This window comes from Lepidochelys kempii, chromosome 2, assembly GCF_965140285.1.
Source record: "Lepidochelys kempii isolate rLepKem1 chromosome 2, rLepKem1.hap1, whole genome shotgun sequence".
Classification (NCBI taxonomy): domain Eukaryota; kingdom Metazoa; phylum Chordata; order Testudines; family Cheloniidae; genus Lepidochelys; species Lepidochelys kempii.
In genome coordinates, this window is record NC_136381.1 from 236,969,897 (window position 1) to 236,990,450 (window position 20,554).

Below are 20,554 nucleotides of genomic sequence, written 5' to 3' on the forward strand. Positions count from 1 at the left end.
AAACTGCAGTTGTCTTGGCCAGGAGGTCGTCTTGAGCAGCCAATTGGATTAAAGTAAGGAGATCATGTTGCACTGTGAGGTTTGAGAAGGAAGGGTCTTTCCCAATTATGTTATCTTCCTCCTTGTAGTTTTCTCCCTTGCACAACAGAGTGTTGGCTTTCTTGTTCTTGGTTTCAGGTTGATGGGCCATAGTGAAATCAAAATGGAGAAAGAATAGCACCCATCGGAGCTGTTGTTGTTTCAGGGCTCTGGCTTTACATAAATACTCTAGGTTCTTATGGTTGGTGTATACTGTACCAGGCCCCCTGAAGATCTAGTCTGGTGAACACCCAAGCAGATTGGATATGGTTCAGCAGCTCTGGGATCAGTGGAAGGAGTATTGGATCCAAAATGCCTCTTGATTTAGCATCCAGCAGTCTACACAGAGACATAGGGACCCATCTTTTTTCTATACAAAGAGGATTGGAGCCCTGGCAGGACCAGGAGACATTACACAATGGATGAGCCCTTCAGCTGTGTTCTCCTGGATATACTCACCGAAGGCCAGGAGTTCAAGCTCCAACATTGCATAGATCTGGCCATACAGCATATTGACCCTGGGTTGCAGATCTATCCGACAGTCAGTGTCTTGGTGTGGGGGCAGTGGGTCTGCATTTTTCTTTTAGAAGATGTTGATGAAGTCCTGGTATTTTCTGGGGACTTGGAGGGTCTCCCTTTTGCTCTCATTAGTGGATGTGCAGGTCATGACATGCCAGCCAGTTTTTGCTGAGCATTAGAGTGAAATGCGGATAGTGAATTGCAGTGCTTCCCGGTGTCCCTGTATTGCAGCCTCTAGCTGTGTGGTCCCTTGCATCATGATCTGGGGGACAGGTCCCATCTGTTGTTTCCACAAGATCAGGCATAGGTTCCTTGTGAACATGGATTCGTAGAGCCCGGACTATCACTGCATCTATGAAGCTGTCAGCGGCACCAAAGTCAGAGGGCCCATTGTAGAGGAATTTTCTGTGCCTTGTCTGGGATGTACAGCTGAATCTGTACCTGGAGGTGTGGTGAGAGTCTTGGGAGCTCAGGAAGGATCCCGAACAGGGCTCGGGGGAGGGAAAGGGGAAGGGCTAGGTGGACAGGGACATAGGTGGAATGGCAGCATGGTCCCCCTCTTCTTTCTTCACTCACACAGCCAATTATCAATACGGATAGACAAGTTTGTGACTATGGCTAAATCCATGGGAGCCTCCAGACCAGATCTGTGATATGGTACCATTGCTGTTGGTGAGCCTTTTCACACCGCTCTAGTCTAAAATCAGTGGCCTGTTTAGCCCTTACCAAGGTCATTGTTGAATTTTGGGCACACTTGTGTTAGTTTAAGGGATAACTCAATATACTTTAGTCTAAAAGTAGTATCTCTGCTCTCAAGATTTGTTGATGGGAACATTACCTTTGTTCTCCTGAGAATGATTTATAAAAATACAAGAGAAAAATATGGACACTAGTAAATGAGATGGCTCAATGACTATCTCAGTGTAATCAGTCTAGTGTTCATGATGAATATCTATTCACTGAAAGTGGTGCCTGAGCTAGACATGGTATGCTTCCTAATCATTATTTGAAGATAAGATGGAACTTGTAGGGCTGCCCATTTGCTTAATATCATATTTGAATGATCTGATATTACAATGCCCTTTATTTGACCGATCAAGTAACAATCAGCAGTGACTAGCCAGTTCCATTCTACAGTGGAAATCCTTTGAGATTTCTTTGAACATTGGTTTTCTAAATGGAAATATTATTTTTCCCAATGAATCAATTGGATCTGAAGAGTCAGTCATGTAAAGTCAAGAGAGAGGCTTTAAATATATTAGAGTTTGTAATAATCTGATAAATTGGGTGAACTATTAGGGAATTCAACAGATAGCTCAGTGGTTTGAGCGTTGGCCTGCTAAACCCAGGGTTGTGAGTTCAATCCTTGAGGGGGCCATTTAGGGATCTGGGGCAAAAATCGGGGATTGGTCCTGCTTTGAGCAGGGGGTTGGACTAGATGACCTCCTGAGGTCCCTTCCAACCCTGATATTCTATGATTCTATGATCCAGTTCTCTTGCATCAGTTTTTTTCACCAATCTATTGTTCAACTCTCAACAAGATTAGCTCCGTCTGAGTTTAGACCATCTCACCTCCTAATCCTTTCATCCACTGTAAAAAAGCAATCTCCTCTTTTGACAAGACCTTTTGTAGCAACCGGAAAGTACTTGTTGCCCTCTTTACATTCCTGTTGTGCATTTTTTAAAAAAAGCAAAGTATAAATTTGACTTAGTAAAGCCTTGTCCTTAAACATAAGTAGATCATTTAAAAAAAGTCAAATCAAATCAACAGGCTCATGGAGTTAATGGTATTCCTATAGCTGATAGTTTTCCTTCCCTGCTAAATTGTAGAAAACAGGAAAATTAAGAAGAATTTGTTATTTATTAAGCACCAACAATATATTTGGTGATATACTGCAACTCTGTTTTCATCACATGACAAGCATGAATTTGCTGTGTCTGATCAAATACAAACACATCTCTGTCTCTTAATGAAAACTCTGCATTCCCCTAATCCTAAGTATAATGGGAAATGCTTAAATTGCAGTCTGGCTATTGCTGTAAGGCTAATGGTTCCAATACCTGAATTAGGATTTAATAATCAGTTACCCCTACCCGGTAAATTACAGAACCTCCACATACCTTTGGTTATTGCTCCTGAATCTGTGATTATGTAAAATTAAACTCTTGATATATGTATTAGTCATTTTTGTTTGTACAGTGGTATTATAGGCAATTGTCTCCTTGATATCCCTTCCCTAACTCCGTAGAATAAAAATTACTTCTAGCAAAGGAAAACAAACCAAATCCGAAAGTTTGTAATGTAATAAAAACATTCACTTTGAACTGATATGTGTGTTTACATGTCTAATACTACATCTCAATCTTGTAGATCATTGCCAAGCATCTGTATCTATCCATAAGTATTATAAAGCTCCTAGAACCATGGTGCCTAAGCATTGCTCCCTATATAAGCAGTCATTTGGTATTTAAATCATACAAAATATTTTTATGTAGTCAAAGTAACTGTGTATACAGTATACAAAAGGACAATCAAGTTACAGATGTCTCAATTGACTATTAAACTATATCTGGTGTACCAGATGGCTGCGTAGTGAAATTTTGCACTGATGTGCAGCAGTTCTGAGTCCAGTTCCCAATCTTGGGTTCCCTTGGGTTGGTAAGACCTCAGATCACTGTGCATGCACCTGGACAGATTTTCTGTTGCCCTGTTTAGCTATTTACACTAGTGCAAAGAGTCCAAAGTAGGTGTAAAACTACTAGATGACTATAGCATTTTACACCAGATTACAGAATGTGCAAATGATGACATATCCTCTTTATCCCCATGCCAGAGGGCCCAAGGGAGGTAGGCAGAGCGGCTCATGTTGCTCTACTAGAGACCTTTCTGGCGAGTACTGAGTGCCAGTGGGGCACTCAAGTTAAAAGGAAGCCTCATTGGATGAGTTGTGATACACAGGAACCTTTAGTGTGGTGGTTAAAGGGAGCTAGGAGGAGAGAGACTGTGGCATCCTCAGGTTCCATCACAGTTTTGAAGAAGTACTAGAAGTCCCCACAAATTACAACATTTACCTTGGACCTGATGTTGCTTTATTTTATGCAGGGCAATTAAGCAGGTAAGAATTGTTTAATTACTGACCACTCTAACTATTTACCCTGTATGTACATAGTCAGTGCCATGCACTCTCAGGATAGTGACATTAATTTTTGCCTTCCAAAAATAATAATACACAAGTACCATAAAATCAAAAATTTTCAAGATTCGCCGTGCCTTCTTATATGTATTTTCCCTTAGGAAAGCTGAGCTCAGATACAGCATCTGATTTGCAGTAAGGGCCTTTGTTTTGCTGTGCTGTTTCCAGCTGGATTGAATGACACACAAGCAGATCACTGGTTTACCCAAGCTCACACAACAGTGAATCAGGAACTCAGATCAGATTAGAAACCAGAATCTTTTAGGTTCACAGTCCTTTGCTTTCAGCTGGGATTTTTAGAGACACCTAAGGGAGTTAGGGATTTAATGGGACCTGCAGGGGCTTAGCTCCCTAAGGCTCTTTTAAAAATCCCAGCCTCCATTAGTTTTAGTACAGTTCGGTAACCAAGTAAAATTACCAAGTAATTCTCAGGAAAAGGTATTTATTGTATAATTATGGAATAGTTATGACTCTAGGTGCTCTGTAAAATTAAGTGCCTAAAGACGGGTGCAACCTCCGGTCCCCTTTTCCTGCCACTCCTTGCAATCACCAGGCTTTCTCCATGTCCCCTACTGACCACAGCTAGAGAGCTCATTGGTCTTGTGACGTACTGAGCACTTTTGCCCCATCCTGCAAGACATTAAAGTGCATGAGCAGTCATACTGAAGTCAATGGAACTACTCACATGCTTACAGCTCAGCAAGTGTTTAAATGTTTTGTGGGATTAGTTCCAGAGTATTCAGCACCTTGCAGGGTTGAGCCCCTAAGTGAGAGAGTGCAGTTTGCCAGGCTCCCAGGTCAAGTACCTTTTAGCATGTTCCTGTATCTCAGAAGCAACTGCATTGTCTCTGTCTTTGATGGTCTGCAATAAACACCCAACAGTGTAAGACCAGAGGTATCTCAAATAAAGAAATGTTTGGTTTAACATAGGGAGAAATATCAAGACAAAAAATTAGGTGGATCAAACCGTATCCAGTCCTTGTACTAGAAAACAGCCCAGCTAAAATCTTGTAGTTACAGTGGTTTAAGCCAAGGACTGAAATCTTCACACTGTGTGTTCAGGAGTTTGTCAGCCTCAAATTTTCAGTTTTTTCTCTCCCTCTCTCCCTCCCTCAGTTTTAGTTGTTTAAGGTGCAGATTTATTACCTGGTGACTTTTAATCAAATATAGATTATACATTGAGCACCGAGACTGATGAAACTACTCAAGAGCATAAAATTAAGTATTTGCTTAAGAATATGCAGGATCAGAGTCCTAATTAATCAATTATTTCTAAATTATTTAAAGATTTATCTGCTAAATTATCATGAATAAGAAACTGGTTTTTTTTTCAATATAAATTGGAAAGGCTTTGTAAGAAATTAACTGGATGAAGTGGGTTTTTTTTCTGTGTTTATAGAATTGCTTCCAAAGTTTTAAACAGACTAATGCTGATGTTCTTGTCCATGGGTTTATTTCTTTTCAGATGGAGCAGACATGTGATGATATAGATGAAATGTTCAGCAATTTACTGGGGGAAATGGACCTGCTGACGCAGGTAAGTAATCTGGTTGAAAACAAGGGATAAGAGAAATTACTATAAGGGAGGGAAACAAGGAGAACGCCTTACCTTCCTTATTCCTCTGCAACTACTCATTGCACCTTCCTACTGAATAAATACAGGTAGTCTTTTGAAAGTGACTTAAAACTGATTTTCTCTAAATCATGTTGCCTGCACAACGACAAAAGTGACATTATAGTAGACTAGAACATGAAACAGCTCTAACATGATATCAGAGGCCTTTTTCAAAAAGTTAATCCAGATTCCTAGTAGACTTAGCCCCAGAATGTGCAATCGTTTTGCTATGGAAACAAGAAGAGTTTGCATCTGAATCACCATGGATGAACACTTTGCGTTCATGTTTAAATGAACTGTAACCTGTTGAAGCACAGAATTCTAGAAATGTAGGGCTGGAAGGGACCTTGAGAAGTCATCGAGTCCTGCCCTGTGTGCTGTGGCAGGACCAAGTAAACCTAAACCATCCCTGTTTGTCCAACCTGTTTTTGCAAACCTCCAGTGATGAGGATTTCACAATTATAAACTCTAAACTGAGTGAACTATAAACTATGCAAATGAAGACAAAAATGTTTTTTACTAATTTGTTGACTATTTGAAAGACATCTAGCATAGTGATTCATCACCACATGTGCCAAAATATGAATGGCACAACACTGATGGTATTAGGGAATATGTGTATACGAAATATTGTTCTGGAAAGAACTATAAAACAACATGAGTCTCTTTCTAAACCCAAGACCTTGGAAGATTTCCTACACCAAAACTGGTAAGATTGAGGAAGAATTCATAACCAAAAACTTGTTATACTCATTAAATTTGTTTTAAATTAAATTATGCTTAAGTGAAACACTTAAACTGTCATCTGGAATTTTGTTTGAGGTGCCCTACTTAAAGCCTCTAGTTCTGAAGTCTTTCTGTTTGTTGAACTCCAGTCTGCCAAATTCAAGTCCAAACATTTTGTGACACTGAATAGGAATTCTGCTTGAAGCATCTTGAAAGCCTAGAGGAAAACATGATTTAATATGACCGTCTTGGCTATCAAAACCAAAACACTTGGTTCCCTGTTAGCTTTCTGACTTTTTAACAGCTTTAGTTATAATTGAGAACAGGGTCTTTTAGAGTAATTAGTTTCATAGTAAAATATTGAAATTATAAAAGAAAAACTACTTTTGCTTTGTGTTAATTTTTACTTTATGTCTTCCTCATATTCCCCCTGTTTTTCTTAGAACTTTTTCTAAGAACTGGTTCTTCTAGCTTCTTATTTCCCTAAACTATTCTGTGAAATGTATTTTTTCTTCCCTTTTATTACTGTCTTTGGGCCTTTATTCTCATTTATACTAAGGTCTCTCTATACCACTCTGGCAGTGTAAACAAGCCAGAACGTAGATGTAGATATGGCACATTCACAGGATAAACAGGCCTTAGACAGAAAGGGCTGATTCTCATTTATACTACCTCTTCATGTTTAATTTTTAACTACTTTTCTGCACGTCCATTGTTTTCTCTTTCATAGAATCATAGAATATCAGGGTTGGAAGGGACCTCAGGAGGTCATCTAGTCCAATCCCCTGCTCAAAGCAGGACCAATCCCCAACTAAATCATCCCAGTCAGGGCTTTGTCAAGCCTGACCTTAAAATTTCTCAGGAAAGAGATTCCACCACCTCCCTAGGTAACCCATTCCAGTGCTTCACCACCCTCCTAGTGAAAAAGTTTTTCCTAATATCCAACCTAAACCTCCCCCACTGCAACTTGAGACCATTACTCCTTGTTCTGTCATCTGCCACCACTGAGAACAATCTGGATCCATCCTCTTTGGAACCCCCCTTTCAGGTAGTTGAAAGCAGCTATCAAATCCCCCCTAGTTTTTCTCTTCTGCAGACTAAATAATCCCAGTTCCCTCAGCCTCTCCACATAAGTCATGTGCTCCAGCCCCCTAATCATTTTTGTTGCCCTCCGCTGGATGCTTTCCAATTTTTCTACATCCTTCTTGTAGTTTGGGGCCCAAGACTCCAGTACTCCAGATGAGACCTCACCAATGCCGAATAGAGGGAAATGATCACGTCCCTTGATCTGCTGGCAGTGCCCCTACTTTTGCCCCTACAAAATGCCATTAGCCCTCTTGGCAACAAGGGCACACTGACGCATATCCAGCTTCTCGTCCACTGTAACCCCTAGGCCCTTTTCTGCAGAACTGTTGCCTAGCCGCTCGGTCCCTAGTCTGTAGCAGCGCATGGGATTCTTCCATACTAAGTACAGGACTCTGCACTTGTCCTTGTTGTCCTTTGATTTGTCTTTTTCAGTTTGCTTGTACTTCCACTCTTTTCAGTTTTCCTTTCTGACCAGCATGAAATACCATTTCCTGTCTTTAAAAAAAAAAATTAAAACATTTCCTTTATGCATTTGAGTGCTGATCCAGCAAAGCACTTAAGAAAATGTTTAAGGTAAAGCAGGCCAGTAGTAAGTGCTTTGCTGGATCAGGGGCCATGATTGCCACTTTTGTCTTCTCTATTTTGTATATAAACTCCTTTCTTTAATTCCTTTTATCTGGTCTTGTGAAATTATCTTATGTGTTTATTTCCTTCCTTTCCCTATTAGCACCTTCTCTATTTTTGCAAGCGTGACTAGTCATAATGCAGAAGTGATATTTTGAGTTCACATTTCCAGCTTTGCACAAGTTCATAAGAAACTAACATTGTGGGGCTGGGAAATCATAAGAAATGAACTAGTAAAAAAGAGTTTTTATTAATTTTTTTATGGAAAATTGTCACCAGTTTTAGACAACCTAGTAAATATAAACACTTCTGGGATCATTCAGCTGCTAGAGCCAACTATTTCATCAGTGGGAATTACAGAGAGGAATCCTCTTTCCTTGCCTTAATTTTGTATGCTTCTCATAGTTTTCTAAAGCACCAGTCCCCAACCTGCATTCTTAGGAACAAACTGCAGGCTAGAGAAATTCTCCCTTTAAAGAAGCCATTCACCCATAGAAAACATCATGGAGTAAACAAGACCAACACACTAGTATGTGGGTTTCTGTTTCTTGAGGGAAGAACTGAGTTTGTTAGAATAATTATCAGTGTAACCTGGTCAGTAAACAATGTTCCCTCTAATTTTTTACATCCATGTGCAGAATGAATTTTGTTATGTGCATCAATACGAAGGTGATGTATGGCTGAGGTGGGCCCGAGGGGTTTGGAGTGTGAGAGGGGGCTCGGGGCTGGGGCAGAGGGTTGAGGTGTGGGAGGGGGTGAGGGCTCTGACTGGGCGTGTGGGCTCTGGGGTGGGGCTGGGGATGAGAGGTTTGGGGTATGGGAGGGGGCTCAGGGCTGGGGCATAAGGTTGGGGTGAGGACTCCGGTTGGGAGTGCGGGCTCTGGGGTGGGGCTGGGGATGAAGGGTTTTGGGTGCAGGCTTCCCTGGGGCTGCGGTGGGGAGAGAGGACTCCCCTCAGCCCTCTCTCGCCACAGCAGCCTGGGGCTGGGAGAGAGTGCCTCTCCCTACAGTGGCAGCTCCAGGGCCAGGGGAGAGGCGCCTCTCCCTGCTGCATGCCTGAGTGGCCCTTGATAGCCGGGCGCACGGCTGTGCAGCTTAGAGGGAAGGTAGTCAGTAAATATTAGTATCTTAATGATAATTATATCATCAGCTCCTTTCTTTTTGTTCCATCTCCACAGAGTTTAGGAGTGGAAACTGTCCAGCCTCCATCCCCCAAAGAATCTAATAAAGAATATAACTTTACAGTTGGCTTTAAAGATTTAAATGGTAAGTGATTGGAAGGATTATGTAGTGTTGCTGTGATGTGTTTGTCAGCCTTCTGCCAGTTGGAATCAACAGCAACAAGGGCCGGGTTCTGTATCTAGGAGTCCCTCTTAACAATACAAAACAGAATCAGCTCGAGCCCCAACCCAATAATCTGAGAAAATTTACCACCAGTCCTTGGCACCTCTAAGAGACCATACTTCCCCTCTCCCAAGCACTGAGTCTGGGTAACAAAAGAGAACTTTTAATAAAAGGAAAAGGGAACCAAGCAATAGTTTGGGAAAACCCCACAACCATGTTCAAAAGCATGCCACCATAAGCAGAATCCCAGCCCCACAGTGCATGGGGCGGTGTCACTTTGTGGTGGGAAAGTCTGACAAACGAATGTGCCTTTAACACATCACTCCCCCATCCTCCGCGCATGTGGCTGTCCTTGGTTAGCGAAGACCCAGAGTTCAGAGGTGTGGTCACAGGGGTTCACCTTCTATTCCACAAAGGGTGTGGGGAGCGTCAAGCAATGTCTCTGTGGTTGCTGTGTGCCCTTGCTGCTGGTGGTCATGTGCTGCCACTGTTGGACACTCTCTGCCACTTCTGCAATGCCATGTTCTGAGGTTCCACTGCTTAACCCAGGTCTTCAGTGATTTCAGCTCTTAGTGATTTCAGGTAGCAGGAAACCTCACTGCCAGTACAGCCTCTGCATTGTCTTTCCTTTCGCCACTATCCCAACACCAGGTCTAAGACCCCCTAGACTTGCTTATCAGTGATTCAGCACTGGTAATTACTGTACAGAAACAATGCCTCTGAATAGAGTCTGATTAGCTCTGTCTCTAAACACTAGAGAGGGGAAGCTCAAAGGGTGTCTAGGACAATTTGGGCGGAGTCCACACCACCAGGTAGCATAGCAATATAATACAAATACAAGTCCCCATCACCTGTCTTTCACTGGGATTTGACATCCCTACCCCCCACTTAGAGAGTAAGGTTCAGTTTAGGGCAACCTCTTCAACCAGGGCTGTCTAAGTACAGTTCTGTTGCCCTTTACTCAAACAATAAGGATAACCACGTGTCATTACTCTTGCACTAAAGTGGTTTGTAACCCAACACCAGCCAAAGGTGATCATTTTGGCAAAGTAGCTCCATCATGCTGCATACCGAGGCAGAATAGCCATGTCTATGCAAACACGGTTCCTGAAGTCTTTTCCCCCAGCTCATCACTAATGTCAGGGGAGAGCTCATTCAGACATCAGTTACATCTAAAAAATACTACAACAGTGGAGGAGTAAAAAGCTAAACATCCATGATTGTCAAAAGCAACCAATGATTTTGGGTATCTCAATTTGACCTTAAAGAGGTCTGATTTTCAGAGCATGGGTATTCAGCACTTTCTGAAAGTCAGGCTTGTGAAGGTGTCTCAAGTTGGACACCAAAAATAGAAATCACTAGTCACTTTGGGAAATCATGGCCTAATGTCTTTCATATTTAAATGTTTAATGAAACTGAAAACTAAGATTGGTAATGTTAGACTGACAGATGGAATCCATGAAAGGAAAACAAGACTGTGTAATGTCATTTGCGCTTGGCCCTGGTAGGGAATCTGTATTTATGGGTATCTGTCCTTTTTTCAGTAATAAAACAATATGACTAGAGCTTTGAGAATATTGGAAACTACATAGGTTAGCATATTGTTTTAATGTGTATGTCACAAAAATGTCCTAATTATTACAGTAAAGAAAGATAGGACTTGTTTAGAAGTAATTTAGGTCCCATTTCAGGAAAGTCCTTAAATACATGCTTAAATTCATCCCTGCTCAGAGATATGCTTAAGTGCTTCCCTTGAATTGGGGCCCTACAGTGGGCCAGCCTGGGAGAAACTCTCAGCCAAACCCAGCTCCATTTGTAGCCATTTCTTCAAGGCCCTGCCTATTCTTCATTATACAGACAAAGGGAAATACGGAATAATAACAAAGGCAGCAGTTCTGTTCTAGACTGAGATTGTGGGGCTCTCTGACCTCCAGTAGCTGAAGGGTCAGGACCTCACCAGGCTGTGGGACAGGCGGGTCCGCAGGGCATTTGCCATCTTGTAGCCTTCCGCTGTCTTCACAGGAAAGTATACTCTCAGTAGAGCCCTGTATATCTGCGGATGTGGATAGCTGCAGATAGAAATTGCTATTCGCTGAACCACAGGATTCTTGCAGGAACCGCAGAGGCGAAAGGAGCAGAACATGGGGCCGCCACTCCCAAAAGTCAGCCCTCCGCGCCGGCAGCTCCTCCCATGTGGCTGTACTGCCCCAGCCCCACCCCTGTCCCTTCTACACAGCTGTCTGTATGACTGCGTCTCCTGTCTGGGGTCTGTACAGCTGCACCGGAGGACAGGCCTGGGGGCGGGGCTGGAGCGGTACAGCCGCATGGGAGGAGCTGCCAGCACAGGGTGCTGCTGGCTCCTGAGAGCTCCCCACGTTCTGCTCCTTTCATCGCTGCAGTTCCCGGGAGAGCCCTGTGGTTCAGGGGATACTGATTTCTATCCTCAGATATCCGCATCTGTGGATATAAATTTGTATCTGTGCAGGACTCAGCTCTCTCCTGGTCCCAACCAGGCTTATGGGGCTGGAGCCCTCAAGGGAATCACATCCAGTCAGTAGATGCTGCTCAGTAGAGTCTGCTGATTCCCAGCACCTGACTGCTGGGCTTCCCTCCAGAACAGGGGCAGAGCTCCCTGCGCCCAGCCCTTAAAAGGGACAAACAACCCTGTTGCAAAACCACTGTACACAGACACAGCCTTCTAGTTCTTCCAGACTCACTAGCTCCTGGACTAGGTAAAACCAGACCTTTCTGTCTAATGTCTTGCCACAGGATCTCTTAACTCTGGCCTACATTAAGCAATCGTAGGAGGGGGCTGTTGACTCAGCTAGAAACTCCAGTTAAAAGAATTATCTCATTTAAGTGTGTCAGAGTTGAAAACACAAAACAAATGTGGAATGTTTAGATCTGTTTTGGTAAAATATCTTAAAAGAGAAATTGCATGGTTTGAACTGTGATTGAACGGGTCCTCAGAGGCCTGCGTATTAGTTTATGTGTGGTAAGTTACTGATGCATATTGCACGACTGATATAGTATGTAGGAATGTGACTTTTCAGATATTATTTTCTTATAGCTTAAAGCCTCACAGCTTGATTTCCTCTCACTAGCACTGGTTTTTCACCTGTGTAACTGCATGGATTTAGTGACGTTACTCCTGTGTAAGCCCCTTGGGATTTAGGGAGCACAGTCCCTTTAAAACCTGGTCCTGAGGCAGAGGTTGTTCCAGGACGAGCAAGTGCTGATTGGTCCAGAGGGAGCACTGTGGAGAGAGGGAGAGTGATGGGGGGTGTGTGTGTACTGCGTGTCCACATACGGGCCACCAAGTGTAACTCTAGCACCCTAGTGGATAAGATGGAGTCTGCTGGCAGCTCTGGCCAACAAAAGGCATGTGCAGGAACGCCCTTCCAACCCCAAGGCACTTGTTCCAAACCCCGCCCCCCCCCCACCGGAGTAAACACACACACATACCCCGGGATAGTACAGCTAATACGGAGAGGGAAATATTTATTTACAGAGGGATGAATGGAGAAAAACAACTGGGGGAGAAGATAGGGGGAGTGGTAAAACAGGGTTACATTCAACATGAGAACCCACGGGTCCAGTGGTACCACAGTATAAAAGGATAGACTCAGAGCAAGGTGTCTAGACTCAGAGTTCAGGAATCCTGGGCAGAGTTCCAGTCCAACAGGGAGTCCTGGGCACTCTTGGTCAACTTTGACTCCAGTAAAATTTTCCCCAAGAAATGCCTCTGTTGCCTTCGTCTGCCGCTCTCTGCAAACCCACGCAGAGCGACAACCTCCCCACTTAACTAGGTGCAGCCTCCCTCCTTCTCCCAGTGCAAAGTCACAAGCTGCGCTGCTCGTGGTCCTGTGCAGCTCTGGGCAACAGAGATGCTAGGTCTGGCTCCGGTTTGTCCATCTCACGTGATTCCTTCCTAGCACAGTGCTTCTCCTGATTTCTGTGCTGGGACGTCCCCAGTCAGTGGTCTGTCTCTCCCAGGCTTTGGGCTGGTTCTCGGCTGCTTGGTTACATGAGGGCCTGCTGTGTGTAGGCCCTCTTGTCTGGCGCTCCAGACACACACATGCCTGGGTTGCTCTCTACCCTGTGGACCTTAGAGCAGCACAGCTGTACCGCTGCAGCTGTGCTGCTGTCCGGTCTCATTGTAGCCACTCTATGCCAGCAGGAGAGAGCATAATTAAACCACCCCCAACGAGTGGCAATAGCTACGTCGGTGTGAGAGCATTTCCTGCGTAGACAAAGCCTAAGATACTAATATAGTTCTTTTAGAAAGGAAAGTTCCCTTCTAGTCTATCTTGGAGCATGATCAGCTTAATACTTATCCCCAAAATATACCTGTTCCGTAGAGTCCAAATGAAAGTCTCCCTTTTAAAACTGTCCCCTTTCCCTTAACCTCTACAATTAGCATCCTCCTCTGCAGTTTAGTTTTCACTGAGCTGAGTGCAAACTGTTTTTCATGTCATCCACTCTCTAAAGTATTTTGTGGGGGGGGGGGGCGTTTCTTAACAGAATCATTAAGTGCACTGGAGGACAATGACTTGGATGCTTTAATGGCTGATCTGGTAGCAGACCTAAGTGAAGTTGAACAGAAGACATTACAAGAACAGAAAACTTCTCACTACCCACAAAGTGCAGTCACTCAGCCTTCAACAGGTGTTTGTGCTGCTGCTTCTTCTGGTTATAAATCAAATGTCCCTGTTACTGCCACTGGACATTTTGAGGATGACTTGCCCCCTCCACCTCCAGATCCTGATTTCGACCTCCCACTACCACCGCCTCCTCCTGAACCACTCACGCAGGTAAGCACTGAAGGAACCTTGTACCAAACATCCCCATACCTTGTGCTGTAATTGTGTAGAGGCTGTTTGAGTAGGAATGAGGAAGAATAGCCATGAATGAACTTAAATGTTAGCAGTAAAACAGCCATAAACTGTTGAATGTTAGATGCCCATTACAGAGCAGGCAATAACAACAGCTATATTTCATGTCAAGTTGGAATGGACCAGCCTACAGTGACACTGTTCATAATTGAATACACATGTTAGTACAGTTTAGGAAAGTTTTGATAGCTGCTATATAGAGGCAAAGGTCACCTTTGGGACCTGCAAAGCCTGTGGCCATGATCGCATTCTGGCTTGTAAAGGAGAATCTCAGTGTTTCTGGCCATTGTGGTGAGAGATTTGAACAGCCATCGCTTAATGAAAACTGATTATTAGGACAGGAAGCTTGTCACTGATTTTTTTGGTTTGTTAGTTAGTAGATAGTAAGGTATTCATGCCCCTCCTCCCATCTTATAGACACCTGCGACTGGCCTTTAGGGTCTGTGAAAATCTTGAGGTCCCTAGACTTTTGGGAAGGCCCCAGATTAATTAATTACAGCCCAGGCTGCTGCTACTAATGGTACAATAGTAGGATTATTGTCAGCTCTGGCCAGCTTCTTGCAACTGACTTGGCTCCTGTGCTCAGCAGCTAGTGTGACCTCTGGCCATAAGGAGGGCCTGCTCAACTGTGTAAAACTGCAGCATTTTCCCGTAGACTGAACGCAGGGTTGAGATCAAGAAAGGACTGCATTCTAATCCCAGCTCTGCCACGTCTCCCTCTGCTCTTCTAGGTCAAGTGACTTAGGGAAATTAAGGCAGAAAAGCTAGGTGTAAAAGGGGACAAATCCTACTTACCTGCCTCACAAGGCTAAGTGCAGGTATTAAGTAGCTAATGTTCATAAAGCACTATAAAATCAGCAGAATGCAGACACAACCCTTGGTGACTGGGAGCCTAGTGACCTCTGGACATTTGTCTGTCTTAAACATCTGCTTGAGCCCGTGGAAACTATATGAACTGATTCTAGTGCAAGCCACTAGGCTCCATTTCTCAAGCTGTGGGGAGATCCTAAAGATCCCCTACCCCTCCCAGTGCATATACAGGATATGTAAATAGAGCTGTTTACATGAGGGATATATCAAAGAATAATTTTACTACCCCTCCCCAGATCCTCTGGCAAGTCTGTGCATAGTGATATGACCATGATAGAGAGGAGTCATTTGTTATTTGGTAAGCTGGGAATCAAGGTAGTGAGATACAGTTTGCAGGACCACCCAAAAATGCCAAGGCCAGCTCTGCACAGAAGCATAAACAACATATTGCAGTTTAAAAACTTCACAGCAAACTGACCATGGAAGGAGCACAACACTGAGATAATCCGTAGTAGACACATTTAGCATAAAGAATAGAAATTCTGTGTGAGGGGGAGCTCATTGATCAGACACACAGGCAGTTAGAGGGATAGAACTGACTTGCAATTGCTGTGTGGGGAGATAGGCACGCTGTCTGAAGAATGAAAGCTGTAAACATGTGGGAGGACCTCCACTCTTTGCTTTTCTCTACCTCAAAGATGGTTACTTATTTTAAAATTACTTTTGAATTTTGGAGTAATTTCAGTGTGTGTGAAAGGCAGCAGCCAGCTAGCTTTGAAAACTGAACTCCTTTATTTAAAATACATAAACAAATACAGAAGATGCACTATTAGGACAAGCTTCACTTGCTGACTACAGACATACCTCCACCCTATTTTGGGGAGACCATTGCTTGAGCAGACTCCACGTTCACTGATGACCTGATCCAAAGGCAATTGAAGTCAGTGGGTGATATTCCATCCACTTCCGTGGGTTTTTGGATCGGGCTCTAATTCTTTGGTTTCAGATCCCCAGTGATAGCTTCCCTGTGGATAATCCTCCATTGTGGAACATCCTAGGGTATTCATGGCTGGAAGAGAAAATAAGATCTTTAGGCCACAACAGCAGAGGCTTGGACTTAACAGGAATTCTTTAGGGAAGGTGTCACTGGATCTACTCACCACTAGGGCACCTCCTCCTGTAGGGATTAGCTCCTTCCAGGTCCAACACCCCCTTCTGCCACTCATTAACGCTCCCTGGCGCCTCTTTCCCTGCAACTCAGGATACTCTCTCTTCATGACTTGCCTCTCTGGCGCAGTCACTGTAGTCCTCTCCTTCTGGGGTATCAGCAGTCTTCTGCTCCACTGCTTAGTCTGCCCCACTTCTCCCAGTGGCTGATAGGGGGACCTAGGCCCACCCTCTACTCTAGGTTCCAGTCCAGGGACCCTATGTGCAGAAACTTTGGTCTGTTTTCCCTCGGACCCTGTTACTCTTTCCTTGAATTCCTTCCTTCAGCTTCTGGCTCCCCCCTCTCCAGGAATAACAGCAGACTACTTAGCTCTTAAGCCTCAAATCCACCCCACCCTACTCCCAGGAGTCACAGCAACCTACTTCCTCTGCAGTCCCTTTCCTCTGCCAACTTCCTGGCTTTATACCAGCCCCACCTGTTCCTTCTCCACTGGGCTCCATCATCAATCAGCCTTTCAATCCCTAGCTCCCCCCCAGGTACAGTCTATCAGGTTAATTAACTTAATTTAATCTGTTCTGCCTTGTGTGGGATGAACACCCCATCACAGAAGGATGCAAGACATTTCCTTCACCCTCTTCTTTCCCCAAATGAAAAGAGTTCCTATGAGATTGTGTGCTATGTCAGATCTCCAGCCACTGTTCCCAGAAATCTCCAACGCTCTGCAAGCAAATGGGGATGATAGTCTAAAGGAATCTAAGCACAGTTATGTCCTTAATTGGCCTCCTGGTCACAGATGCAGCTGCACAAAAACACTGCCTGTCTCCCTAGACCTAGTTGAAGTTCAGAGTGCTCCCGTTATGTGAGATGCTGCAAACATCTTAATGTGCTCTTAATTGCGAGGCTTGCTGTCCACATGCAATATTGTCATATATTGCTATTAACTGAATGGCAGTGTCAGAGCCAGAGGGAAACACTGCACAAAAGGAATGGGAAAGAATTGATTAAACATGGATGTTTGCTTTACTGTCTTAGTCAGTGAGTATTTTCTTTGAGATGATCTAGCATGTTCAGTAGTGCACTCGGACAGAAACTGCCTCCCAATGTTTTCTGATTGGAAGCTGGATTTGGCTCCAGTTGTCATAGCAATAAACACCCACCCCTTCAGAAAGAAGTCGTGGAGGTAGGAAAAGATCACCAGTGACTACAAATTAGAGACTCTTCCCTGAGGGCAAGGAGAAGGGGGAAAACTGAAGAGAGGCAGCCCTGAATTTGGGGAATGGGCAGAGGATCTTGAGGGAAACCGAGGTCTCAGTGTTGCATTAGTAGCCCATCATGATCTCAGAAGTCACAGATGGTCACTAACCTAAGTGTAGCCCCTTATAAAGATACATTACAATAATCTACTTGCGAGGTGACGAAGGTATGGAGAACTGTTGGAAGGTTCATGTTGGAGAGAAACAGTCCCAATCTTTATATCAACCACAAAGGAAAACAGGCACTTCTAGCTGTTACAGTGACTTGGGATTCAAATTGTGCATGACGTGGTTGCAAACAAGGTGGTCAATATGATCCTGGAGATGTGTGTTCTCTGAGCCCTAAAAGGCATAAATTGAGAGGCAGTGAGTTTGCTATTCCGTGCTACTGTCCACAATGCTGTGTCATTCAGCAGCCAGACTGCCTCCCGAGGTGCAATCACTTTTTTCTTTGTACAAGTTCAGTTCAGACCTTACTACTACACCTACTGTATGTTAGTTATCTCCATGAGAGCATAGGGGAGACCTGTCTCCATGTTCTACAGCAATCTGTGAGGCATTGCCTAAATCATCTCACTATCCTGTAAGAGATCCATGGCTGGGCAACAGAGAGCCTTTGTCTTGTGAATCAGAATTAAGTCTGGGGCAAACGGGGGCTAAGCCATCAGTGTCCATTGATTTCCTGTAGCTGGCACCTGTGCCAATGAAGTTTCCCTTGATAGGCCTTGTGATGTTGGTATAAATAACTATGAACAGGTATTTGCATGCAAACATGGCACTTTGTTCATTTATTTAACAGAAAGCTTACTGAATATCTTGCTGTTATTTCAGGAAGATCTAGAGGCACAAGCAAAAGCCGACAAGATTAAACTTGCATTGGAAAAGCTGAAGGAAGCGAAGGTTAAAAAGGTAGGACTTAAAATATTGAAATTCTAACTTAACATGCAATTGAGTGTGTGTGTGTATATGTATGTATGTCAGAGTTCATTGTAATACATTGTTTATAATTGGTTAGTCTCTAAGGTGCCACAAGTACTCCTTTTTATTGTTTATAACGTTCGTCTTCATATCCTTCCTTTATTTTTTGTACATTTTAAAATGTACATTTAGCACTATCTCGTATTCGTACTTTACGTCATGTACCGGAGAAACAATATTCTATCGCTCTACCTCTGAAAGCACTGAGAAAGGTTTTAATTCTTAGTTCCATTATCTGAACAAAGCTCATATCCTTATAATCTGTTTTAAGGAATTGGAACCTATGACCAAATATTATGCAATCACCCTAAGCTGATACCAAAAATTTTAACTTGTACTTTTCCAAAGCAGTGTGTATGGATTTCGCCAGATCGCTCCAATGGAGTTGCATTGCTAAATCCCCTAATGGCACTTTGAGATATAGGCAGTACAGTAAGGGGCTGACCCTCAGGAGCACCTAGAATTCCAGTTGAACTCAACAGGAGCTGCAGTTGTTCAGCTTTGTACCCTTACAATCCAGTTTGAGTAAGGCATGAGGGGAGGAGGCTGCCAGAGACCAGAGCCTATAGGGCCTGTGGACACATGGTGCAGGTCTCCTATGAATTTTGGGGTGTCTAAATTGAAACAATTCCCACAGAGATGCACACACTCTCCCCAGAGGACATGTTAAGGGAAATCTCTGCTCATAATCGCTGTCCATATTATCCCTTTTACCTGCATAACAAGTGATGTCCTTTTGGGCAAACAATTTATTTTGCATCTTTTGTTTTTTGCAAGATATTAAATATTTAAAGTCAGAGTATTTTAGAAGTTAGACTCTGATGGTCTTCCTGTTGCTAAATACCATCTGTGCTGTAATTAGTGTCATACTATGAAGTTTAAGGAAAATTAAAGCAAAATTAGAGAGGGAGAATCTTCTTTCACTTCTAAAAAGAGGCTGTTAAACACCTTGTGGCGTAGAGCTGTGAAAATGATGTAAAGCACTGCAGGCATATTTGTGAACAGTCAAAGAACTGGAACCAGACATTACTTTCCCTTGTTTCCTAAACGTGTTTTAGATTATGCATGTCCAACATACTTTCTGCATATTCTCCACCACAGCTGGGCTCCTTATTTTAGAAAAAACATTTTGGGGTTTGAAATCAGAGCAAACATACAGTTTAGCTTTTTGATGTGCTTTTCTTTTCCAAGGCCAGGTGGGTGAGGTAATATTTTTTATTGGACCAACTTGTGTCAGTGAAAGAGGCAAGCTTTCAAGCTTACACAGAGCTCTTTTCCAAGTCCTTCTTTTCAAAAGTCTGTATGGACTTTTCCTGGTTGCTCTTAGTTCTGTGGTATTACCTCTGCTTTAGCAGAGATTTGCTCTGCTGCAGAGTCTTGTATGCAAACATTTTAAAATGAGTATTTACTAAAGCTACAGCACTGGGAGAAGTTCTCCCAATTTTTCAACATATGGTTCCCGGCAGGGAATTGTTCTGCTGTTTCCAGTGCAAGTGGATGACTTGACTGTTCTTCTTACTGTGTATTCGCAGTTCTCTGACTTCTATATTTTAGCAATTTTTAAATCTTTTCCCCCTCATAATAAACATGCATATTGTTTCTGTCATTTAAAGAGTGCTTCAAGAGGAATAATGAACTCTTTTGATTTCTGCAGTCAATCACTGTAAGTGATGATCTGTCTATTGCAGTCTTGTACTAGTATCCACCATTGCAGCACATGAACCCAGGTTAGCTGATTGGCATAGCAAGGTTTCTTCCATTCTTTTCCTAATTTAAGTCTAAAACATCCAAGTCAATATTCTTCTTCGAGTAGATGGAGTCATGTATTCCAATTTGGTGTGTGTCACCCCAGCACGCCGGAGCCAGAGAATTTTGCCCATAGAGGGCCGATGCTTGCATCTCATGATCGTAGCCCCTCTTTTGGCTATATGAGGTGATGCTGCCCCGATTCTCTTCAGTTCCTCTAAATATGGTCTGTCATGTGTGGGGGCCATCCCCAACAATGATCCCCACACGTGATGTTGGCTGTGTCTAGGCGAAGCCCACGTCAAGGAGTGGTGTTCTATTTGCAGATTGTTGACCAAATGGGTGCAGGTGGTGTGGGATCTTTGTCTGAAGCGGCTATGTGGACTGCTTCAGCACGAAGATCCTCATGAGATCGGAGATCGCCAGTGGTTTCTGAGAGTGCTGCTGCTTCACATCCTGGAGCTGGCGTCTCTTTGAAGAGATGAAGGAGTCATTCTCCATCAGGTGCGCTGAGGAAA

General features: G+C 43.5%; 1 protein-coding gene across 4 annotated transcripts in view; it reads left to right on the plus strand.

The window, feature by feature from the left end:
• Window positions 1-20,554, plus strand: part of APBB1IP (amyloid beta precursor protein binding family B member 1 interacting protein) — a 103,848-nt gene that overhangs the window by 31,677 nt on the left and 51,617 nt on the right. For 3 of the 4 annotated variants that reach the window (XM_073334280.2, XM_073334282.2, XM_073334281.1), the window contains 4 exons: window positions 5,257-5,328; window positions 9,021-9,108; window positions 13,711-14,000; window positions 18,144-18,221. In XM_073334280.2, coding sequence (XP_073190381.1) covers window positions 5,257-5,328; window positions 9,021-9,108; window positions 13,711-14,000; window positions 18,144-18,221 — 528 coding nt within the window. Of the gene's footprint in view, window positions 1-5,256; window positions 5,329-7,716; window positions 8,376-9,020; window positions 9,109-13,710; window positions 14,001-18,143; window positions 18,222-20,554 lie in introns of those variants that run through there. The other variant, XM_073334283.2, reaches the window with a different exon arrangement.